Source organism: Cinclus cinclus, chromosome 22 (assembly GCF_963662255.1).
Source record: "Cinclus cinclus chromosome 22, bCinCin1.1, whole genome shotgun sequence".
Taxonomy (NCBI): Eukaryota; Metazoa; Chordata; class Aves; order Passeriformes; family Cinclidae; genus Cinclus; species Cinclus cinclus.
Genome location: NC_085067.1, coordinates 3,239,986 through 3,265,100, shown reverse-complemented (window position 1 = coordinate 3,265,100; position 25,115 = coordinate 3,239,986). Strand labels below are relative to the sequence as shown.

The window sequence follows — 25,115 nt, the reverse complement described above, 5'->3', positions numbered from 1 at the left end:
TTTTTTGGATCCACTTAATGTGAAATTCTTTTATTTTCTTTCCTCCTTTGCCTTTTTAGCCAGTTTAGGATTTAATGGCCATTGAGAAGTTTTACAGTGATGATGCTACCAAGTTAAATAAACTACTGGGAAAACAGATGATTCAGAGTTCTGTAGCTGCTCTCAAACTATGATGATGACTGTACTATTGACAATATTTACTTTTGCAGAAAACCACTGGAGACTGGATCATTCCGAGTGTAATTCACGACTGGATTATAATTCACTATATTTTCATCTGATCACTGTGAAGTTTCTTGCTTTTACCTAACGCTGTTGATATTTATCCTCCCCCCTCCTTCTGTGTGTGTCACTGGCAGCTAAGGGGACTCTGAGTGAGGACACCATCCGAGTGTTCCTGCAGCAGATTGCAGCAGCCATGCGCATCCTGCACAGCAAAGGCATCATCCACAGGGACCTGAAACCCCAGAACATTCTGCTGTCCTACGCCAGCCGCAGGAAATCCAGCGTCAGTGGCATCCGCATCAAAATAGGTACATTTTCCTGCACTGCAAGGGTAAATCAGCACTGTTGGGTTGTTTCCCTCCTCAGAAAATATCTCTCTCTAGTCCAAGTACTGGATATGGAGAGTATTCAGTTGATGCAAATCAGACAGAGAGTCAAGAATGATGAGCTTCGTGCTGTGCTGCATTCTCAGGATAAAAAAAAAGATTGAATAATGAAGACCTTTTTGATTAAATCTGCAGGACAAATCTGTTTAGCTGATGTTTCTAGTACTAAACTATTTTAATTAGGCATACATAACTTCTGAAACTTGAAGTAGCCTTTAACCCATTTCAAAACTCTGTGTATGAATTACTTCCCATTGCAGTTCCAGCTGTTTTCTTTTTTAATGGTAGTTCCTCCCAAGGTTTTTTTGATAGATTTAGAAATGAAGGTTATAACCTGTTTTTGGCATGGCAGAAGGGAGGTTTGGCCTTGTAGCAGGGGAGAGATGTCAGATGTTCAAGACAGTACCAAACTTCTGCAGAGGCCACTTCAGGAGCTTTAATCACTCCTTGTTGTCTTTTAAGTGTCTATTTAAAACTACCTTGTTTTTAACAGTTTTTTTCCTGTGCTTTTGTTCAAAAACTGCACAGGGAAGACAAAACTTCTTCCCTTGCTGTCCTTATTTGATAGCTTCCGATGCTCTTGCCTGCATGGAAAATTCAGGCACCTGAAACTTGACTTCTTCAACTTGTACCTGATGTGATTTCACTGCAGGCAGATTGTATATTCATCACTCTTAATGAGCCATTTATATTTAGCCAGTGACTTTAATCCTTTCCTGCTGACGCCAGACAGGCTGTTCTGCAGCTGGGGAGGTGCCTGAGCAGCAGTTTGTGCAAGTGATGTCACTGCTGCTTCTTGGCTTGCTCATTTGAAAGAGAATACATTATTCTTTCAGAATGACAAAGATTCTACTATTCCATGTAGCTGGCTAGATATTAAACCTGTCTTTTTTTCAATCCCACTGTTAATTGTAGCAGATTTCAGTCAGAGACAGGTGATTTCTAGACTATAAAAATTTGAAAATGATCTTCCTCTTCATTGACCAAGGTTGTTCTTTACACAGCTGACTTTGGGTTTGCTCGTTATCTGCACAGCAACATGATGGCTGCAACTCTGTGTGGCTCCCCTATGTACATGGTAAGGGATATTTCACATTATCTTGTTTATCTCAAACATTCTTCTGCCAGAACAAAATAATTGACTGCTTGCAGATTGGCAAAAGCCTCATGTTGCTTTACAAGGATCAGGGACAGAGTGCAGTTCCCCTTTCCACAGCCATAGCTTCACTACCTTTTTTTTTCCCTTGTGAGATTTGGAGATCATGATTGTTAAAATCAGAGAGACATCAAACATTTCTTAGTGCTTCTCTGTCCAAAAGAAGAACTGCAGAAGCCAAGTAAATAACATTTCCCTCTTCTTCCCAAGCATGCCAAATGCTTCAGAACATCAGCTTTTTTTTTTTTTTTTTTTTTTTTTTTTTTTTTTTTTTTTTTGTGGTTTTGAAACACAGCTTTCATTTTAGATGGAGCTGGTACTTCTCAAGCTGTGTGATGCACATGAAAATGTTAATTTTCTCTTACAACGAAGTGGTCTCTGTTAATACTGCTCTGTCAGTAGATTCATACTGCTATGGCTTTCCTTTTTTTGTTTTCCCTTCTGAGACTTTGCTGTTCTTTCCAGGCCCCTGAAGTGATTATGTCTCAACACTATGATGCTAAAGCAGACCTGTGGAGCATAGGAACTGTGATATATCAGTGTCTTGTTGGAAAACCACCTTTTCAGGTAATACTTTCTTTCCTTTACCCTTTTCTCAGTGTGAAGGACATTCTTGGGGCTCTTGCTTCTAGTCAGGAAAGCAGAAGCAAGTGATGTCTGAGTGTTGGTGCTGCAAAGGCTTTAGAATACCAAGGGAGAAGTTGCTTTTGCTTAGTCTGCATGATGAGTGTGTTCAATCCAGAGGAAATACATAAATAAGGATCCTCAGTGCTCAAGTCACTGCTCTGCTTGGTGTTTTCTCCTTTAATGCCCATATGCAAAAGTCTCCTTTTTGTGTATGTGTGCTTAGGTACAAAAGCTATTTCCTCCATTAAACCGAGCTTTAATTAGTGTACATTTTTATTTGACAGGCTAATAGTCCTCAAGATTTGAGAATGTTTTATGAAAAGAACAGGAATTTGATTCCTAGGTATGTCATCATGGCCTTTCCTATCACTTACACTTGTTGATTGAACACTTTTTAATCTTGGGGAATGCCTGGGATTCATAAAAATATTTGCTATTGCTATCTTTGCAAGGATGTAGAATGATACCAGTGAATCACATTGCACCTTGCCTTCATTTTACCTGGCTGAAACTAAGTGTACTGAGGCTGTAAAGCATGGATAGTGATGACTTAGGGATGTGGCAGAATGCTGATTTCCTGAAATTCAGTGTGCTATGCATTATTCAATGCATGCATTACATTTAATGCATGTTTTACTTCCTCTTGTGTGCAGCATTCCTAGGGAAACATCATCTTACCTGGCTGACCTGCTGTTGGGTTTGCTTCAGAGAAACCAAAAGGATAGAATGGACTTTGGTATGTATTTCTTTTTTCCTCTTGCTCTTTTGACTTTCCTTGTTAGTTGTATTCATGTGACCAGAATAATTATCTTGACCTTCTGTCCACAGGCAATTACATGAGAAGTGAAGTGTTTTTTCGTTTTTTTTCTTCTCTCTTTTCATAAAGAAGGCAGGGTAGCTAAAACAAATCACTGAATAGCTACTGTCAGGATTAAGTGATGCACATAAATCATGACCTTGTTTTTGAGTAATGAAATATAAATCAGTTTAATTCTTTCAATTGTGCCCTTTCCTTCAAGGGTTTACTGCTATATCTTAAATTTAATCTTGAAGTTACTTTACCTGGTGTTTCAACATCAGACTGGGAGCAAACATTTCTGATCTCCATGTACTGAAAAAAAAACACTTTGGAAACACACAATTGAAAAGTTGCATCTTGATTAATTCTTCTTAGCTGCATCTTGTATGTTGTTATATTCATGCTGCTTATTTAAATTTTATAGCACCACTTGTTAATGCAGTTTTATCATAGCTGCCAGGAAATGTTAATCTTAACATTTTAGTTCATATCCAGAAAAATCTCATGATAATTGGGTAGCATGTCACAAATTCTATTCACAGTATCTAGAGGTCAGTATATAAATCTGTATGTGTAGCAGAAATAATACATCACAAACATGGACTGTGAGTAATTGATTCCACTCTGCATGTGCTGATCCCTCCAGTTTCTTCAAACATGGGAAATTCACTGTATCACTTGTGGTGGTGGGAGAAAGTGTTTGTGCTTCGAAAGAAAAATAGAAAGCAGAATGGCAGTGATGAAAGTCATATTTTCCTTGGCTGAGCTACTTAAAGGGCCTCAAAGGGGCTGCTCTGGAATGTGCTTAGCAAAGGGAGTGAAAGGGAGAGTTTATAGCAGAGCCCAGTCGCCTGGTGTTAAAGTAAAAATAGCCCTGGAAATGTTGTTGATCTTCCAGCAGTATAAAGCAGAACAGCAGGTGTTGTACAAAAGCTGGAGAGCACCTGATCCCTGCGTTCAAGTTAATAATTACATTATTCAGGCATTACAGCTAAGATTCCTTCCCTTATTGGGTCATGGAGAAAAGTGTTGCTGAAGGAAGGGAGATACTGCAGGCCTCAAGATTCTTTCTCTTTCTTCCCCTCCTTGTTATTTGCTTATGTCTGAGGCACAGCATTGTTTTTCGTCCAGTGTTAGGACATTAAAGTTCACCCAGCTCAGCAGCTGGCTCCCAACAACCCTCAAATTCCCTGAACCAGCTGAACACTGCTCCTTGCAGAACAAAACTTTCCATGTAACCTGGTGGCCAGCTGGTTATGCTCAATTAAAAGTTCCTCAGCATATCAATTTACAGCAAAACCAAAGTATTTCTAATGTAACAACAGCAAGTTCACTGAGGTAATTGTTAAATAAATGGTGTCTAATTCTGCTTTATGCCATGAACTGGCTGCACAGTCCCATGTTCTGCTGTTGGGAACTGGAAAGGAGAATGGCTGTGCTGTGATTTTTTTTTTTTTTTTATTTTTTTTGCCACCTAAGGTGTAGCATTAGTGGCTTCAAAAATAAATGTCAATCCTTGGGAAAGGCAGGGCTGAAAATACTTTCGGTGTCTGATGTGAAAAATGCTCGCTGCTCTGAAGAGCAGATTAAAACTGAATTGCTACCACAGAGAGCATAATTTCCTCAGCAGCATAGGGAGGTTTCTTGTATACATGCTTTAAGTGCAGTCACAAGATTTCTTCTAGTGATTCAGTCTGATTTGCCTTGCTGACTGATGTTTGAAGTTATTCAATTGATTCTTGTTTCCTTTCCAAACTCTATAGCAGCACATACCATGGAAAGCTTTAATCTTTTATGAGCTCTTCACCCTCTGGCTCTGCAGTGTTGATTCTGGGAAGGCAACCATTTATCACCATCTGCAATACAGTCTGTAAATTCTGTCATTTGTACATCTACTCACAATGGTGGTTGTTTCTTGTTCTACAGAAGCATTTTTCAACCACCCTTTCCTGGATCACGTTTCAACAGTGAAAAAATGCAAGTAGTTTGCTTTTTTTTTTTTTTTTTTTTTACTTATTTGTACGAATGATGAATGTTGCGGGCTGGGAGGGAGGAAGATCTGCCAAATATCACACTAAGTGTTTATGAGACATTTTCCTCAGCCTGCCTGTTGTTGTGCTCTATTATGAGCCTGAGTGTTGAATCCTTTCTTGTGTTATGCCAGACTGGAATGTGATACTTACTTACTTGTTCTTTTGACGTTTGCACTGAACTTAAATACCCTCGTGTGATTGAGGATGTGCTGTTCTTATAAGCTGTGTTAAAGGCTTATGAATGGGAAGCAGTGAGGAAATTTGCTTGAAATTCAGCCTTTTGAAGTCTTAGTCCTTTTTTTTTTTTTTTTTTTTCCCTCTGGGTTTTTTTACTTCTAGCTTGTCCTGTACCAGTGCCCACATACCCAGGCTCAGTCTCTGGCAGTTCCTGTGGTAGCTCTCCTTGTCGCTTTGCTTCTCCTCCAGTAAGTTCTGTGTTACACAACAATCTTCAGAAAATATTTTCTGTAATGTTTAGCCAAGAATTCGTGAATTTTTAAAATCTTTTAATACTTGAACACTGTAAACTGTCATGTTTAGGAGCAAAGAGCAAGGAACACTCCTGTCTTTTCCTTAAATACCATTAACACTTGGGTGCTCTCTTGCTCCTTGTGTTGTATCTTGTGGGGCTTTTGTTGTACTTTTTTGGTTAAGGGAAAAAAATACATACATATATCACATGCTAGAGCAGCAAATCTTTAGATATTCTTACATGGTTTGCAATGTAATGGCTGTTACAGGTAAATTTTGAATTGGTCCTTTTGGCTAAGGCCCCTTATTACAAACCAGTGACTTCAATTTGATATGACATTTGGAACAGATAAATCTGTATCACCAGGAATGATTGAATAAATCATGATTGTTTAAACTCACAACCTAATCAGTACAGAACTGTCTAAACTGATACTACAGGGTTATCCAGTATTTTAAATAGTTCATAGTTCAAAACCATTTCTACTTTCTGAATCACTGGATTTACAGTGAGGTTTTTTTTAACTTTCTTTTTCCCACCACCCCTCTCCAGTCTCTGCCAGACATGCAGCACATTCAAGAAGAAAATTTGTCTTCCCCTCCACTGGGTCCTCCTAACTATCTTCAAGTCTCTAAAGACTCTGCCAGTACCAGTAGCAAGAACTCTTCTTGTGACACAGATGACTTTGTTCTTGTCCCACACAATATCTCTTCAGACCATTCATGTAAGAACTTTTCTTGTTTTTATATCTCAACCCAATTTTCATTTATAACAGATTTCTACCTCCTTTTGTTCTTCGGCTCTCTTTGCCCTAAATGTGTCTGAATTCAAATTGAAATTAATTAATGTAGTTTGATTCCTTTTTGGAAAGAAACTCTTCGGTACTGCACGTCCATCTGGGACATTGTTATCTTCAATTGAGCAGCCAAATAGGGGTGGTTTAAAGTCATGGAAAATAGTGGGGCTTGGCAGTAGAAGAAGAGATTCAGTTGTAAACAACTGCTGATAAAGGATTCTCTTGGAATTCTTTGTGGAAGCAGGCACTTTGTTTCCTCCAGACTCACTGAACATTTATAGCTTATGCTCTAGAGCCTTAAATAACAGATGTAGGTAAAAGCTTAAAACACTTCTAACATGAAAGGTGCAACATCAGCCTGGGCTTATAAAAAGGAAAATCTTGGATGTAGCACGTTTATTACATGGTCCCAACCTGAATTGCACAAAGTCAGCTGATCTCTGGATGATGCCACCAACTTGTGGTTAATACTTGACTAAATGACTGCCTGAAGAGTTTCTGCCATCCATTGTTGTAAACATCCCAGTGCTGATACCTTGTACTCCTAAACAATGGAGTTTATTTCAAAATTATTATTATTGATATGGCAACAACCCACAAACAAACAGCAAAATAACTTGGTCAAGAATTCCCTTCCTTAGTTCTGTTTTTGTTGGGAGCTCACATTTGAGATGTTTTCCTAGACAAAACCTTTTGTGGGAAACTTTTGTATGTTGACAGAAATGTTTTTCTCTACAACAGCAATATGGAAGATGTAATTTGTTTTCTGATTCTGTTTGCTGACATGGGTTTTCCATGTGTTTCCATCTCCTGCAGATGACATGCCTTTGGGAGCAGCTGGCAGGCGGGCTTCCAGCGAGTTCTTGATGTGTGGAGGGTAGGTGTGCTGAGCTTCTTCCAAAAGCAACCTCTTCTTCTAAAATTGATGCTGCAGCTGCAGAAGGAGCTTCTGGGCTTTTGGTACTGGGTGGTCACAGCTCTGTGGGCTTTCTGAAAGATGAACAAGAATCGAATTTGAGTGTCTGAACAGCTTGAGTTCAGGAAGTTTTGCTGCCAACCAGAGTGTTTCTCTGGTGTGAGGACCTGTCTTTTCACAGTGGCTTTTGTTCTCATAGGCAGTCACCATTAACTATTTCTGGAAGCTCAGGAACTGTACAGAAACCATCCTCAGCCTCTTCTCGAAGTGCTGCTTCTGGTACAGCTAACAGGTGTGTGATGTGGCCTTAGTTTCTTTGCTATTTTATGGTTTTAACTGTGAAACTGGACTAAAATAGAAGCCAGACCTCCAGGCTCTCTATTCTTCATGCCTTCTCTGGTGCATCCCCAAAAGATTTCCTCAAGGAGTTGAGAGCATTTGATGTCTGTTTGAATTCTGAACTGTTTTAAAGCAGAAATTCAGGGACATAACTGACTTGTCTTTTTTCATGTTGGGAAGCACAGCCTTCATGTAGTGAGTCAAGTTGTTGAATGGAGATACATTTTAAGAAGTGGTTGTGAGAGAAGAGGAACTTTGAAATGCCAGATTGCTCTAGATTTGTGTCTCGTGGCTGGCTTGGCTTGTCTGGTCACTGGGTGTGGCTTTTGTGTAAGTGATTATTGTGAATTTCATGGTTGTCTCTCACAAAATGCCAAAGTCACATGAAGGAGCTAAACATGTATTGCAGGTTTTCCATCAGCAGGACTGCTAATTAGTGCCTTTTCTTCCACATGGCTGTAGGCTTCAATTTCTGCTGGTTTAAAATAGAACTGATTTTCATCAGTGTGGTCTGAAATCTTTCCTGTGTTACATTGGGAAATGTAAAGCTTAAATATGGTGTTTAACTACTCCTGGAATATCTAAGCAGAATTTGTTCAAGTGATGAATTTCATGATGTTTTCAGTACAAACAGAAAGAGGATGAGTGGCTAACTGGGGAATAAAGCTATTATGTTGGGTGCATTTTTGGCTTGTGCCAGTGCTAGAGGGCTGCAAGTCAGCATTATTTGTTTAGAAATGCTTGTCACAAGAAAAGTTTGTTACTTTGTGCTGATCTTTGTGCAGTTGGTGAAATCTGCTGACAGGGGCTGTCGATAGAGCTTTTAGCCTCATGTTTTATGTTTAAGGGCAGATAATGGGGATGGTTTGCCTGTAGAGATCCATTTGCTCTGAAGTGGCCATGTACAATGTAGTATAAATACATTTTTCTTTCTTTTTTTTAAGTTGTGTCAGGCAGAGTTTATGAAGTTTGAAATTTTATGAAAATATTCCAGTTGTGTTACCTGTACATTACTGAGAGCTAAATGGTCATGTGATTAGAAACAGGTGCTTACTGTTCACACTCTGTTTAATAATAATAGCTTACTAATATAAAGCTTATAGCTTTATAAAGCTTGATTTAATTACTGACTGAGTTAATTCAGTAACTGCATTTGAGGCTGCATGGGGCATGGTCTGAAAAAAACAGAGTGTGTGTCTGGTATTCTACAAGATACTGGTTTTGTTTTGGTTTTTTTTTATTTCATTTTTATTTATGACAAATGTTCTTTCAGTGTTTCTGGGTTGTATTTTTTAGTTTTTTGGTGTTTTACAAAAGGTTATGCCCTGTGAAACAGTGAATCTTTCTGATCAGCTGACGAAACTGAATTAATTGTTCCCATAGTTATGCTGCTTTTTGTCTTCACAGACAATCTCCAGCCAGAATGGGCAGACTAGGTCGAGGTGGTTCACTCTCCTGTGGTTTATTACCAGTTTTATCCTCTGGATCTCAGAGAAACAAGATTTGCATGCAGCTCTGCACACATCTGTATTGCATTTTCTCTGACTGATAACAAACCACATCAGACTGGAGGATGCCTGGCCAGAGCTCAGCCTGCAAGGCTGTGTGAGAGCAGGGAAAGGCATTTTCTGTGCTGAGTTCTTTAAAAGCTGAAGTGCCTTCACGGTCTCCTGAGTGTCACTGCCACAGTTTAAATAACATCAGCTTCCCTCTCCTGGGGAGAGGCTCCCTGTGCTCCCTGAGTGTGCTGTGTAGTCATGGCAGGCTGCCCACAGCCTTCCTGTGGTTTCCACTTGGGAGTCCTTCTCCTTGCCTAGAAGTTTTCAGGTTTTCTGCTGACTGTGTGCCCACAGCCAACTTCCAAATTACTCTGTGGGATCCAGAAACTGGGTGGCAGCAGCAGGACAAATTTACTTTCTTTTGCTAAGGAAGTTCTGTGCCTATTAGAAAGTAATATTTCATTCTAATTGGTAGCAAAGAGAATAGGACAATTGCAGTACAAAATGCCAGATTTCTGTTCAGCTGGAGCCAGGCAGGGAGTCTTGTAACAGCCTGTCTTCTAGAGAATTTTTTTTCCACCTTTCTTCTAAGAATTTGTAATCTTTCTTTAAAGACATGGTCAATAAAAGACCAGATAGTACAATATTATCTTCCAAACAGCCCATTTGTTTGAAATTCTATCCATTGAGTTCTGTTTTCTTTTAAAAGTGTTGGTTACTGATTGCATGCAGTGGTTTGAGTCCCTTATCAGGAGCCACACTGAGGTGAGGCAGGTTGCTGGCACTCCAGCTGAACTTGGGCAATCTGCAGTTGGAATCTGTGGATTAATGTTCAGGTGTGTGGTTTGGCTCCTCCTGTCAGGGGTTGGTTGTTACATTACATAACATGTTTTCCTCCTGCAAGTTCACAGTGTCTCTGGGGATATCTCTGCCTGTGCTTCAGTGGCTTTTGTCCACATTCCAGTCCTGCTCTGAACTTCCTGTCCCTGGCGCTCTGGGTTTTCCTAGAACACTATTTTCAAGTGTGGTAAACACAGCAGGCGGCTTGGCAGGGAGTCACAGGGATCTGGAGATCTCAGTGATGTGTGACCAAGGGCTGAATCCCAGCTCCATGTGATCCCAGCCAGTGCAGGAAAGGCAGGGAGTCCTGAACAGTTCCTGATCCTCCTCAGTGCAGCATTGGAGCTGGCTTGGGACAAGCAGAGATCACAGTGCACCCAGGGAGCACAGAAGTTTATTTGCCTGTTCCCTAGACTTTCTCCAAATTCCTACAGTGCAATTCTGAGAGAGTGAGAGCTGCCTACCTGTATTCATCTCCTGTCTCCATCTCCTGTCTCCACACCTACCAAACCTCAGGCACTGTCAGCCTTCCGTGTCCCCCCGCAGCGAGACGGCGCCGATCCCGGTTCCCACCCAGCTCCGGAATTACCAGCGCATAGAACAGAATCTCTCCTCCACTGCCAGCCCCGTGTCAAACCCTCACGGATCACCCAGGTGAGGCTGGGCTTTTTAACTCCTTTCTCATGGGTCTGGTTGGTGTTTGTACCCTGGAAGATGTCCCCGCTTTCTTGCCGATGTAATTTTTTTTTTCACACTGAGGAGACGAATAAAAGCCCTACACAATCTCAAGATTGTTGGATGGGCACTTGAAATATTTCATGAAAACAAAATGAGCTTGTTCTTTCACTCAAAATGCAACCCAAGAAGGTAAAAAGATGAAGTCTTGCTTTTTTTACTGCTCTTTGTGTATTGCATGGCATTACATCACGAACTGAAATGTCAGTAATAAGTTATGTTTTGTTTTCACACGTGTAGTGGTGAGATGAATGCTTTGTTCTGTAGAATATCAAGGAAACAATTTTTGGCATGCTAATTAACCAGCTTGTCTCATTACAAAGTTCTAGTGAGCCAGGCTTATTCTCTGCCTTGTGGTCTACAGGATCAGGCTGGTGAAGGTCAAAGACTCATAAATAGACTACTCAGAGCTCTGGAGATCTTTACAAAAACAAAACCCAGGGTTTCTTGCATATTTTTTCCAGGATCCCTGATTTGATTATAGTTGCTACATTCAGGGAGATACTTTTCCCTTAAATAATCTGTTTTCAGTTATCTGATCTGTATTCCAGACCCAATACGAAACTTTTGTCAGAATCTTTACCGATTAAAAAAATGAACGTTTACAGCAATACTTAGTTGTGAAATAAAAAAAATTGATGATCAAGTTTCTTGAAAATGAGGGCGTACTAAGGGAAGCCTGTTTTAATGTTCTTTACTGTTAAGGCATTGAAAGTTTAAAAGTCTGTGGGAACAAAGGGAATTAAATCTTGATTATTGCCAGTATATACAGCTTAGCTTAAGTTTTTAGCTTTCTGTTGAAACAGCAGTATTTCCTTTAACTGATCAGACTCCTCAGGGGGAATTCTGAAGCCTATCTCGAGGAGCCAGTGAGCACAGTGTGTGTGACCATTGTTTTCCCTTGCCAGAGCTGGGGTTGTGAGACGCTCCAACACCAGCCCCATGGGGTTCATGAAGATGGGCTCGTGCTCTCCAGTGCCAGCAGACACTGCCCAGGCCGTGGGGCGCAGGTTGTCCACAGGATCTTCCAGACCATATTCTCCTTCACCACTAGGTAAGCACTGAAATGCTTTGCAATTAGTAAAGCTTTATCTGGAGCAGTCATTCAGAACTCTTAATTCTTGCTTAAACCACAACCTGCCCAGCTAGGTCACGTGTGCAGAAATAATTCTTGTTAAATAGCTCACAGAAGTAAACTAACTAGGTTTTCACTTGCTTTTATCTTTGTAAGTGAAGTAGAAAGTGTAAATCCACATTTTGGTTTTGTTTGTATAGTTGGAACCATACCTGAGCAGCTTGGGCACTGTTGTTGTGGACAACTCCAAGGACATGAATCAAGGAGTAGAAACTTCTCAGGTGAGTGACTTTGGACCATGCAATCAGCATCATTTTGATAGAGCTTCTAGAGCATTTTGTGAAGGGGTAGGAGAGCCAACATGCACTAGAACGGGTTAATAGGAGACCCTGAGGTTTTTTTGTGAAAACAGCCTGCTTGTGGCCTGGGTGACACCTTTGCCCATAACTAATTCCCTACACAATAACACAGCGACTGAAATTTCTTATTCTCATGATGGAGCAACAACTCTGATGAAGCCTGTCTTTAACCAGGGCTGGTTTATAATGAATGGTAGTAACATGCTTCTCAGAATCTGGTTTTGATAGACCAGCTCTGTCATGCCAGTTCTCAGAAAAGAGAGGCAGAGCTGCCAGTGCACAGCGTGCAACACGTTTTCGTCATTCCCTTGGGAAATCAGCTGGGATCTGATGTTCCTGTTGCTAAGCAGTCAGCAAGCTTTGCAAGTCATAAATTATGATGGCATGCCAGCAGGAAAAAAAACAAAAAACCAAACCATCAGGAAGAAATAGGACTTGAATATGTTTAAGACTGTTAAAGATAGAATTGCACTGTAATGCCAGAAGGATTTGGTATAAGAATATGCAGTTCTATATATCATAATAAATATAATAAATAACAACTTGTTCTTCTGCTCTGTGCACATTTTGGGTGTATTTTCTTCTGTAGCTAAAATACTAGCTATACTTTTTATTTTGGCTTTCTAAGATGTGATATTGAAACTGCATTGTGAGTTTTTCTCCTATTTAAACACTTGTCCAAAACCATCTGGACATGATAGAGCCTTCACTTCTTGGGGTAGCCATGTCTGGGAGTGGTTTCATCCATATGAAGTAAGTTCTATGATGGGACTCAAAAATTGCATTTATAATTGCTGTGCCATTGGTTGGCTCAATAAAAGGAATGAGTGAATCCTTAGATATGAAATAGTCTTTTAAAAAGTGAAAAAGGGGGTGTGTGAAGAGAATACAAAGCATTGTGTTTGCTTTTCTTGTTGCAACTTTTATTTGGATAGTTTTGTCAGGCTGTTGGTTTAGTGCCTTTTGCCAGTATCAAACTAGCTTGTAACACACCACAGCATTGTTTTTGTGGCTGGCAGGGGTTTTAATGTTTCATTTCTTTATATGTTTTCTGCATTCTTTTCCTCCTTGGTTTCACTTCTTTATTTGAAATGGCTCCAGTGGTATTTCTGTTTGTACAAGACCACAGATCGCAGCAAGTCTGTTTCTCAGCATTTTAAAGGGTATAGGAAGCAGCGTTTTGATTTGGGTGAGGTGAAGTCATCTGAGCTGAGATTTTTCTAAGGACTGAAGTGTTCTTTCGTAATGTAGCTTCTGAACTAATTGAGCTGTTCTTGCTGCCCGTGGCAGCCCAGGACACACTTTTAATTCAGAAGCCTTCCCTGGGGTGGCAACAACACTGGAACAGTAACCAGTGAGATTTGGGACTGATTCTAAAAGGACAGGTGAAAACTTCCCAGGGCTGTGAGACAGACAAGCAGAGGGATTTCAAGCAAGCAAATTCTTGGCTGGAAAGTTAATGAGAAATAGACTTGATCCCTGTGCTAGAGCTGGAGGCAGGCAGGCTGTTCTGAAACATACTGCCTAGTGGAGTGGAATGAAATCAAGATGAAGTAGCTCATATTCAAAATCCAGCTAGCAAAAACATGGGCTTAAGAAGGCTCAAAGATGTGTTGTAACAGCTGGGCATTTTACTGAGCAAATTGCAAGAAGTTTGAGGTGGTTTGTTTGAGCAGGCATTTGTGAAACGAAACCTTTCAGAAGATTCTCATGGCCAGCTTTTAGAAATCTTCTCTGTTGTGTGGTTCAGTTTTTCCCTCTTTTTTTTTTTTTTAACGTGAGTGAAACTCACTTCAATGTCAGGCATTTTCTCTGGGAAGCTGTGACCATAAAGCTGAAGTCTGATGTACTGTTTGTAACTTTGCACATTTCCTTATCATGAGACACATAAACATACACCAGGAACAGAACATTTCATCAAATTTCAGGCCTAATTTTGAAAGGGGATGGGCATCTTGGAGTAGGTGAGGTGTTTATAAGAGTTATTTCCCCAAAGCCCTCTATTTAAATGATAACTTAGAGCTCTCCCATTTGCTTTAGGAGAAACTGCACTTGTACTTAAGTGTGGACTTCCTCTGTCAGCTTTTGAAAAAAGATTCAGTCTGACAGACTAAAAAGTAAACAACTGCTCAAAGTAATGGTCCCAAACTGCTCTATCTGAATAATTTGGTTCTTTTTAGTACCCAGTTTCCTTGCAGGAACATGAGCTGCCTTTGTGTCTGCAAATGAAGTCATTACACACAAAACAAGTCATTAACGTGCAGTGTCGCATTCACGCTCTTGTTTGCAAGGATATCATTCCAGGCCTTGAGAACCTCTATTCAGCTTGAAATTTCAGTGCTGGTTATGCCATTCCTGCTGAATCCAACCACTTTATTTGTCTTGGTGCAGGTTGCCAGACGTACTGCAGCTGCCTGGACAGCTGTCAGCCTGAAATTGTGCCTATTTGGCAGCTTGGAGGGCTCATCAGTGTGGTGTAACAATAATTCAAATAATCCGTGGGCTAAATCCATTCCCCTTGCTATCTAGTGAGCTAATGATCAAACATATCTCAATATTTGCAGTTTAATGTTGTTCTCTGAAACTTTGGGCTTCATCAATACACTTTGCAAACACTGCAAGTAGAATTTTACCTTACTGTTTGTCATCTCCACAGGTTCTCCTATACCACCATCTCAGTCTCCACAGTCACTTTTGATGGGAGCGAGGTTGCAGAGTGCTCCTACTCTCACAGATATCTACCAAAACAAGCAGAAGCTCAGAAAGCAGCATTCAGACCCAGTCTGCCCATCCTATGCTGGGTATGGATACAGTCATTCTCCACAGCCAAGCAGGCCAGGTAGCCTGGGAACATCCCCTACCAAGCACATGGGATCCTCACCCAGGAGCTCAGACTGGCTCTTCAAAACCCCACTGCCAACAATCATTGGCTCTCCCACTAAGGTTTGTTCAGTTTGCAATTCTCAGTAACACAGTGCCTGAAACCAAGAATGTTTTGGGGTTCTAACTTTGATTTTTTTTGTGTGTGTGTTTGTGTGTGTTCTTGCTCTTGATTTTTAAAGGCAACAGCTCCTTTCAAAATACCTAAAACTCAAGCGTCCTCCAACTTGCTGGCCCTGGCAAATCGCCAGGGCTTGGCTGAAACCCCACTGCAGCCTAAAGATATCACTGACCCAAGGGACTTCACACACTTCCACTCCAGCCAGGCAGCTGACAAACAGACAGGAGAGCAGCACAGCAAAACCACCTTTGGCAGGTAGGCACCGCCAGGAACAGAACACTTCATCAAATTTCATCAGATATTTTAAAAAATTCGTATTTTGAAAGAGGAGGGGCATCTTGGAGTAGGTGAGGTGTTTGTAAAAGTTATTTCCCCAAAGCCCTCTGTTTAAATGATAACTTAAGAGCTCTCCCATTTGCTTTAGGAGAAACTTTGCATCCCTGGGGGAGGCAGCTGGGCAGCAGAACTGCACACAGCAACTCTCAGAGGGTGAAAAAGCTGTGAGGGGATGCTGAAGTTCGGTGTGTGCAACAGAAACATTTTGTACTGGCTATAAATATAGCAGGGACTTCCTGGAGCACTTTGTGTTGCTGTCTAGTTCCCTTTTGTTTTGATTAGCTGAATGTGGAATTTCATTGCCTCTCTAAAGCCTGCTCAGTTTTTGCTTGAAAATCTCCGTGACAGAATTTGCAATATAAATTTTTCAAGAGTAAAAGGTCTTATTATTTTTATGGTTTGCTCTATTTCAGAAGATCCATGATAACAAGCAAGATTTCAATACTTTCTCTATTTTTGTTGAAAAATTCTCTGTAGTAAACACCAAGAATCTTAGCTATTGTTAGATGCAAGTTGGATGATATTCCTGAATAACCTTTTTTTTTTTTTTTTTTTTTTTGGGAATTCATGTGTTTTTCTGACCAGGTCTGTTAGTACTGGGAAGCTGTCAGATCAACAGGTAAAGACCACCCTTGGGGGCCAGTTATACCAAGGCAGTACAGACAGTCTCAACACAGAGAGGCCAATGGATACAGGTAAGGATCAGAGTGATACATCCAAGCTGTTTCTCTGTGCCTGGGTTTTTGTGGAATGCCAGCTGGATCACAGTTCTGCTTCCAACTTTGAGAACTGGTCCTGACAATTTTTAGCCTCAGCACAGAAGGCTTTTTTTAATGTTTAAGAGGATCTGTTCCATTTCTTTAGCATAGCTTTAAAAATAACTGAGGAAAATACTTATTTCTGTGCTAAACACAGAAATATCTTGACTGCCTATGCTAGCTGGAGAGGTTTGGGATTTTCTGGTTTGGTTTTATTTTTAATTTAGCATTTGTGGCTTTTCATTTTCTAATTCCACCTTGATTTCATATGAAAGAAAATTTTTGTAATTCTGGGTGTTTGGTTGGATTTTTTTATCCTCCTCCCTGAGGTTGTCCCTTGCCACCAGAAGTTTTCCCTTCTGAGCAGGTGGAAGGAGTTCTGCAGTCTGGGCTGGTCTTTAGCCTCCAGACCTGTCATGATCTACCTTTAGAATTTTTCTGCTGCATCTTTTGCTGCAAAAACTGACATCTTCAGGCTCTCAGGGAGGCTCTGTTGCTCTTCCCTGGCTGAGAATAGAACACTGAGATACTGAAAGTAAAAAGATATGTTAAGCTGCACCTTGACTGTTGGTGTCTCACCAAGACTGTCCACTCAGCTTCTTTTATTTCCTGTGAGAACTTCTGACTAGTCCAGGGCTTGGATCTGCATCAAAGCACGTTGTGTTGCAGTGCTCCAATTTGCTGCATGTAATTATTTCTTGGTGTGATTATATGAAATAGGGACTAACTTGCTGAAATGTTCTCTCCCAGCTCCAGCAGGAGCCTATGGAATTGCAATGGCAACTCCATCCATAGGAAGTGGAGCAAGTTCTCGTGCTGTTATGTTCACTGTGGGGTCCCCTCCAAGCAGTGCCACCCCTCCCACCTGCACCCACATGGTCCTCAGAACCAGAACCACCTCAGGTAGGACTTTCCTGGCAGTTGTGTGAACATTTCTCAAAGGCAGCACTTGGGCTTGTCCACTTCTGGGGCCTGATTGCTGCCTTGCACAGGTCCTACGGTAAAAGTGCTCTGGAAAGTGGAGATTAAAAATATCAGATGATTTCTGCCTTTTCCCCCCTAAAGAGGGCCAGAGGCACAGATGCACAGTCCAGCAGTGAGTAACCTCCTGTGTACACAGCTTTTCTCCCTCACTGGGAGTGGGAGCTCTGTGGCAAAGGTGGAGAGGAAAAGTCAGCATTCTGATTTTTGCCTGTTACCATGCATTGTCCCAGAAACAGCACACCAAGGGTGGGAGCTGCCTGGCAAGAGTCAGCTGTGCTGCCAAATATCAAAGACCTCAAGTTTAAGGGCTTCAGGTGAGCAGTGTGAACCAGAGCACAACCTGAAGTTCTTGTCAGCCATAAAGCCCAGAATCTGTTAGGAATTGTCCCTGTTGTTACAGCACAGCCTTTGCACTCTACAGAGCTGTGTGAGGAGAGCCTTCCATGGGGCACTCTGTGCTGCCTCCTCGTGTGTCACTTGCTGTCACCCACAGCCCCAGTGCTGAATCAGACTGAATGTGTGTGTTATTTTTCTTGTAGTGGGATCAAACAGTTCTGGAGGGTCTCTGTGCTCCACTAGTGGCCGTGTTTATATGGGCTCTCCTCCTGGTATTTATATGGGCTCCTCTCCTCCGGGGGCCGAGGCGGCTCCGAGTCTGAAGTACATCCCTTATGGTACTTCCCCTCCCAGCCTAGAGGGCTTTATCACTTTTGAAGCTCCTGAATTGCCTGAGGAAACCTTAATGGAGGTATAGAAACAAATCATTTCATGTTTTCTAATGTGTGGTGTTGCTGAAACAGATGTGGGAAAAGCAGGATTGCTCCGTGTGCTTTGTAGTTTCCGCTGCGCCGTCTCACGTGTTGGTTATTTTGTTTAAGATCTTGAAAATACTGCTGTTTCTGTAGTTGCCAGTTTCTCTTTGGTAGTTCTTGCTGGCTTTTCATGTGTTTGAATAAGTAACCAAAGGAACCTGACTGCTTTTGTCCACCAGAGCCTCTCAGAGAGGCCTCTGTTAAATGCCTGTGGATGTGGGTGCTGGCAGTAACAAAGCCCCTCTGGGCCCTTCATTACTTCTTGACAGTCAGGGAATGATGTTCAATCCTACTTGTGGGAAGACTGTCCTATATTTTTTTAAAATGTGTGGGGGAGTGACACTTTAAAAACACAGATTGGGATGGTCTTTCACCAGAATGCTATTCTTGGAGTGTACATTTCTCAAGACAGATTGCTGTTCTGGTTTCTCATTCACATCTTGCTGGAAGGTGTTTGGGTCCCTACTGAATATCTCTTATAACATGAATGCTTACCAGTACACTGTATTCTTCCCACAAATATAGTTTAAAATGTGTTCAGACCTGTATTACTAATGAAAATGTTATAAACGTTGCTAAGATATGTTTGATTAGTTTTGAAGGCTTCTTTTTGAGGAGGAGCTCTGCATGTGTACTCTGTGTGTTTTACTGACAGAGCAGCAAGGAGCTGTTCACTCCAACTGAAGCTTTTAGTCTACAGTGTAAACTTTGGTAACAGCCACCTTTTAACACTATTTAATTCCAGAACCAAGTGTAAATTAGAGCGAGGCAGATCAGTTCTTTTGTAGGTGTTAAGTCTATTACATAATAAAAGCCAAATGTTCCTCCTGGCTCCTCACACAAGTGCCAAGCATACTTCTGTGTTGCTGATAATAAAATAAGTCATTTGTCCCACTTGTGATTCCTTTAGTTCCTCATGTTTCAACACAGAACTCCATGTACTAATTCCTTCGGCTTTGTTGGAAAACTCTTAAATATAAGCTACAATATCTTGGAATTCATTAACAAAGTAAAGATCAAGTTCAGACCTGTTGGGGCCCATTTGGTTCTGTCATCCCTAATGCTGCCTCTGTGACAACGTGATTCCTGCACAGAACTGGCATACCAAGAAATATTTAAATGATTTAATTGTGGCTGATGGCTTAAGAGTGGTTAAATTGCTGTCATCTTTCCCTCTGACAGAGAGAGCACACAGACACGCTGCGTCACCTAAACATGATGCTGACATTTACAGAGTGTGTTCTGGATCTGACAGCAGTGAGAGGAGGAAACCCAGACCTGTGCACTTCTGCTGTGTCACTGTACCAGATCCAGGAGAGCATCGTTGTGGATCAGATCAGCCAGCTCAGCAAAGAATGGGGGTGAGTGTGCAGTCAAATAGAGAATTAGTGAAGATCCAACACATCCAAAATCTATTGAAACTCTGCCCTTTTTGCTGGAAATTATTAATTTCCTGTAGAGAACCTGTAGAGGAATAATTTTTTTAACAACTGAAGACAGATAAGAAAGAGCAAAAACAATTTTTTTTTTTTCTGATCTGCCACTTTTCTGGGGAAAGTGTTGAGTTCAGGCTTGAGGTGCAGCAGTGCATTTCTGAGCATGGAAACTTATGTACCAGCTTCTGGCAGATCTGAAGCCTCATCCCTTCCCTGTTGACTGAAGCACTGAGGTGGACATTGGGAGGGGAGAAGAAGTGTCCAAATTTGGTTTTACTGGAAAAAACAGTCAATCAGCCCTAATAAAAAAAAAAAATCAAAAGCAAGGAGAAATATGAGAAATTTGAAGTGGTGGGAAAGGGCAGTTCTGCTTCCTGCCTTCTTCCTGAAGTAATAAAAACCTAACAGAAAACCCCTGTAAAGTGTTTGCTTTTCACAACTGAGAATTCCAGGGGGATAGGAAATGAAAAGTACACCCAGTCACTTGTGGTGAGACGTTGACCTCGGGCAGAGAGTCCCCACTAATAAGTGTTCCTTTTTCAAATGTCTGCATTTAAAGCAGTTTGTCTTTGCTGCTGCAGCTCCTAAACGAGCAGATGTCCCCTCACCCCATGACAGAGTGTTTGTGAGGGGAAGAGAGGGGAGAGGTGGAGCTGCATTTTAAACATCTGTCTTCCTTTTCTGCTGTTGCTGGGTCCTGTGGGGTGTTGTGATTAAAAAGTGGTGTCTGCCCCTGGCTTGAATGCATTCAAAAAAGGTATTTTGATGCATAAATTACTTTTTTTTTTCCTCTTCTCCCCAGACAAGTGGAGCAGCTGGTGTTGTATATGAAAGCTGCCCAGTTACTGGCATCTTCTCTGCATCTTGCCAAAGCACAGGTCAAATCTGGGAAACTGAACCCATCCACTGCTGTTAAGCAAGGTAGATGCAACATCATCTAATTTGCTGTGCTTGTGAATTTTCTTTGCTGATTACAACACTCAGAAAGTTTAAGTTGCAATATTTGTTTTGTTTTTCTTCTCTGCAGGAGAACTGTAGATATGTACAGTTGCACAATTCTGATAGTAAACAGCCAGAAACAGTTAGGAAATGGGTATTCATTAACTTAAAATTTGATATTTGATAGATAATCAAGTCACAGAAGTGGTGGAGTAAATAAACACTAAAATTACAAGTTTAAACAAGTTTACTTTGCAAAGCTGAACTTAGCCTAAGTTGTTGTTTGGGTTTTGTTTTTTTTTTTGTTTGTTTGTAATTGTGGGGTTTTTTGTTTGTTTTGTTTGGTTGGTTGGTTGGTTTTTTGTGTGGGTTTTTTTTTTTTGTTTGTTTGGTTTGGTTTGGTTTGGTTTGGTTTTTTTTTTGGTTTGTTTTTGTTTTGGTTTTAATTTCTCTTTACCTTTCTCCCAGTTGTGAAAAGCCTCAACGAGAGATACAAATTCTGTATTGGAATGTGCAAAAAGCTGACAGAAAAGTTGAATCGTTTCTTTTCGGACAAGCAAAGGTTCATTGATGAAATCAACAGTGTAACTGCAGAGAAACTCATCTACAGCTGTGCTGTGGAAATGGTAAGTCCCTCCTCTTCCCTCAACTATAGGAATTGCTCCTTCTCTCACATATCTCTTCTCCATAACCAGAAAATAGAATTAATATTTTCAGTGACCACAAAGGAAAGTTAACTGCTTTAGTGATGAGAGGGAATGTGTGTCACAGAAGATTCTGGAAATGTGCTTAACCCTGATAATGGTGTTGTGCACAATTAATTTGTTTCTTAACAAGAGACTGCAGGTGTAACAATGAGCATATTTATTCATATCACAAAGTGCTTTTATATATATATATTTTTTTTTTGGTGCAGAATATTCTCAATTGCCACAGCACAGGTGCTGCATCCTCTCAGAATCACAGAATGTTTTGCAATGGACCTTACAGATCATCCAGTTCCACCTTTATTTTGTTGTCTTAGTTACAACAACACTTGAGCTAAATCAAAGCTGAAAATTAGTTTCTTAATGACACTTTTAGGTGATTCATGCTGAATTTTTCATTTTGCTACTTGCCTAAGGGAGTTTTTGAAACTGTTCTGATTGATTGCAGGTGCAGTCAGCAGCTCTGGATGAGATGTTCCAGCAAACTGAAGATATCACATATCGATACCACAAGGCAGCCCTGCTGCTGGAGGGACTGAGTAAAATCCTGCAAGACCCTGCAGATATAGAAAATGTACACAAGTGTAAGTTCAGCTGAATAATGATAATAACACGGAATTAACACGTTGTGAAATAGCTCTGGTCACCACCTGTCTTGTGCCTCTCTCTGCAGATAAATCCAGCATCGAGCGAAGGCTTTCTGCACTCTGCTACAGCACAGTGGCTGTGTATGAGCAGTAGGAATATCCTGAGGACCAGATGGTGTGAACATAAGGGACCACATCAGTGATACTGCACTTTTTTCACTACAGCTTCATTGTTGTCCTTGTTCTGCCCCATGTGGAAGATGATTCTTACATTTCTGTGGTGACTACCAAAGAAACAGCAGCATATTCAAAGAGGAGAAATTCCAAAAGTACACTTGCCTTATTGATCCAGCAGCTCCTTTTCCTTCCTAGCAACAGAATTTAAAAGAATCTCTCTTCACATTTCAAACTGATCCTTGTACATGTGCTTTCAACTTGAATGATCAGGGTTTGTTTTTTCCTCGTGAGGTTTTTAGTGAGTGGATCCTTCTGCATCAGGTACAAAAAAAAAAAAAAAAGTCATTTCCCTCAGAAGATTCCCTCAAGAGTTTTTAAGTTGTTCAGTTAATGTGGCTGAGTGGATTTGGAAAGCCCTAACCATGTGCAAGTGCTGCTTGAAGCTTTTTGGGGCTCAGCTGCCTTGTCTGGGAGCTCACCTGTTGTACACATGGCTCAGGTTGTCATATGAAGGGATGGCAAACATGCTCTTACCCCAGGGGAAAAGTGGGGATGGAAGAAATTCTCTCCATCTGTGTAAAATCCCCAAGGGGTTTTCAGCTGATGTGGATATGATTTTATGATCTTCCTCCAAAATATTTTGTTTTGCACTAATTTACTAAAGCAACTGTATATTCATTTTTGAAGAACTATATTAAAAAAATCTAGAGAAAGAAGGCACAACGGACTTGGCTGAATTTCATTTCAGTGTACATAAAATTCTTTTCAGAATTTCAAATGTAGCTTCTAGAAGACTTTCAAACAAACTGTGTAAAAACTTGTATTCATGTGAACCTTTCCATTTTATACCTATTTGTCTAATACTTGAGTAACTACTGCTCTGGACTTTCTCAATAATAGCAATGTTGAGTTGCTGGTTGGTTGCTTTTTCTATAGATTTGGTTGCATCTTTTGTTGTGCATGCAATATGTGCATTAATGCCTGCAGTCTTTAGGGGTGTAATGACAGTTCTCTGTAGTTTGTTTCTTGGGCAGTATTACAATAAATACTGTAAACTGAAAGGTTCTGCAAGGAACCATGCAAAAAAAAAAAAAATTAAAAAAAAAACCAACAAACCAGAAAATAATGTTGTGGTTTGAGATGCTGATAAAATGATGTAGAATCTCTACATATAGAGTGTGTGAAAAATGAGGATTATTTTGTGTGCATTTGGGGGGAGAGGTGGGAAGCTTCATTTAGCCTTATAGGCATTGTCATTTCAAGCATCCCATGAGATCATCAGGACAGCCATTTGCAAAGTGTTTAGGCAGATCAGCTTCTCTGGAAATGGTTCCTATACTTTATTTTTTGGGACTTTTTTGTTACTCAACTGCTTGAATACTTGAACAAACCATTCTCCAGGACAAAATCATTTTAATCCTCTTAAACACAGTGGTCTGAACTATTTGACAAAGCTGTACAGGGCTTACACATCAAAATACTGTTTCAGTGTTGGGATAACCATGTGTTTCCTTTACTTTGACAGAGTAATGTACTTTTTACCTTATTTATCTGTATGAAATTCCAACAGTTAATTTGAAAGTGTTTGTTTATATAATGTTTGTATTTTTAGGTCTTTAATACGGTGTTTCTACCTCTCCTTTGTAATTGCATGCATTATTCTTGGAACTAGGTAATAACTCACTGAACTGTTGTGTAATAGCCTTTTTATTATGGCCTGTATAAATGTATATTAAGGTAAAAATAAATACTGACACTAGAAGTGTTTCTATGGTACAACTGAGTTGCTGTGTCTGTGTGACCAGAGGTGTTAAATTTAGGAAAAATTCTCTACTTGCCTGGGTAAAGAAGTTGCTGAATGCTCCCCTCAGCAGCTGGACCTGCCAGCAGGGCAGGATGGGGCAGCATCCTTGAGTTCATTATCAGATAGCTCTGGTACAAAGTGTCCCTGAGTTTGTTTCTCCCTGGCTTTAAGAAGACAATTTACCCTGCTTTTTTCTTTTTTTTTTTTTTTTGGGTGTCTTTTTTTTTTTTTTTTTTTCAACTTGGAATGGAAAACAAAAATGCTAAGTAGGATCCAGGGTAACAGCTGTATGATCTTTCAACAAGGTGCTTATTTATTGCCTCTAGCAAAGGGGAGCTGTCTGGGCTGCCAGAACAGCATATACAGAGCTAATTGACAAAAGCTGGCAGGAAGTTACAATTTCTATCCAAAGCTGACAAAAAATGGGCTTTGTTCACCTCACTGCTCATACCCTCTGCCCAGCTGAGGTATGCTGTGGTAGCTGCTGGGTGGATATTGTATTTTTGAGTTGTACTATCCAACTTTTCCCCAGTTAATTATTAAAACCCCCTCCACTTGTGAGTGGCACATAAAGAAGATGAGGAGGGAGTGAGCTGGGAATGCTAATGATAACGTCTGAGCCCGAAGATCTAGGAACAAAGCAACAGCCTTAGTGCACAAGTCTAGGAGATAGGCTGCTTTTCTCAGGAACTCACTGGGTTTTGTTGGTTTTCTTTCTTTCCTTTCAGGATTCAAGCTCATTCTCCTTCCCCTCTTGCCAGCAAGGCTACAGCTGCACAAACAGGAGGAGAAGAAAAGGGCTATTCTTGCTGGCTCTTTTCAGGAGGAGGAGACCAATGTTCATGGCCTGTCTTTCTGCATAAACTCATTCCACAAAGATCCTGAAGCTGTCCTCTGTCTTTGGCTCTCCATGCTGAACAGCAGGTGCTTGTTTTTACCAAATTCTCTTTTTTTTCCCCCCAGCCTTTCAGAGACAGAACTTGAGAGATTTGATGTGCTTTTCTAGCTCAGGTCTCCAGCATCTCTTTGAGTGTTTTGCACTTTCTCCACTCTGTCCATTTTACAAAATGTCAGCTGAGGAAATCTAAAACACATATTTATTTGGACATTTGCTGCTTTTCATAAGCAAGAAGTTGAACTCTCAGCCCTTCCGCTGACACACAGGAGGAAATCCTGTTAATTTAACTTGCAGCTAAGATGCTACAAGTTATTCCAAGGAGCATTTTGAGGAGGGAGCTGTTCCTGGGACTGCTTGGATTTTGCATAGTTCTTGCTATTATCTTGTACAGCTACATCAATTTATTACCTCATCATCTC

At 40.7% G+C, this 25,115-nt stretch overlaps 1 protein-coding gene across 1 annotated transcript in view; it reads left to right on the top strand.

Annotated features, from left to right (window-relative positions):
• Positions 1-22,165, top strand: part of ULK2 (unc-51 like autophagy activating kinase 2) — a 34,470-nt gene extending 12,305 nt beyond the window's left edge. The window contains exons 6-27 of the mRNA XM_062506959.1: positions 360-533; positions 1,616-1,689; positions 2,233-2,334; positions 2,679-2,737; positions 3,048-3,130; positions 5,120-5,170; positions 5,566-5,651; positions 6,251-6,422; positions 7,311-7,371; positions 10,605-10,742; positions 11,732-11,877; positions 12,099-12,179; positions 14,914-15,200; positions 15,320-15,513; positions 16,180-16,289; positions 17,103-17,255; positions 17,876-18,084; positions 19,331-19,509; positions 20,387-20,505; positions 20,992-21,149; positions 21,679-21,814; positions 21,904-22,165. Of these exons, the coding sequence (XP_062362943.1) occupies positions 360-533; positions 1,616-1,689; positions 2,233-2,334; positions 2,679-2,737; positions 3,048-3,130; positions 5,120-5,170; positions 5,566-5,651; positions 6,251-6,422; positions 7,311-7,371; positions 10,605-10,742; positions 11,732-11,877; positions 12,099-12,179; positions 14,914-15,200; positions 15,320-15,513; positions 16,180-16,289; positions 17,103-17,255; positions 17,876-18,084; positions 19,331-19,509; positions 20,387-20,505; positions 20,992-21,149; positions 21,679-21,814; positions 21,904-21,971 (2,840 nt within the window). The 3' untranslated portion in view covers positions 21,972-22,165. The remainder of the gene's footprint in view (positions 1-359; positions 534-1,615; positions 1,690-2,232; positions 2,335-2,678; positions 2,738-3,047; positions 3,131-5,119; positions 5,171-5,565; positions 5,652-6,250; positions 6,423-7,310; positions 7,372-10,604; positions 10,743-11,731; positions 11,878-12,098; positions 12,180-14,913; positions 15,201-15,319; positions 15,514-16,179; positions 16,290-17,102; positions 17,256-17,875; positions 18,085-19,330; positions 19,510-20,386; positions 20,506-20,991; positions 21,150-21,678; positions 21,815-21,903) is intronic.
• Positions 22,166-25,115: the final 2,950 nt, after the last annotated feature.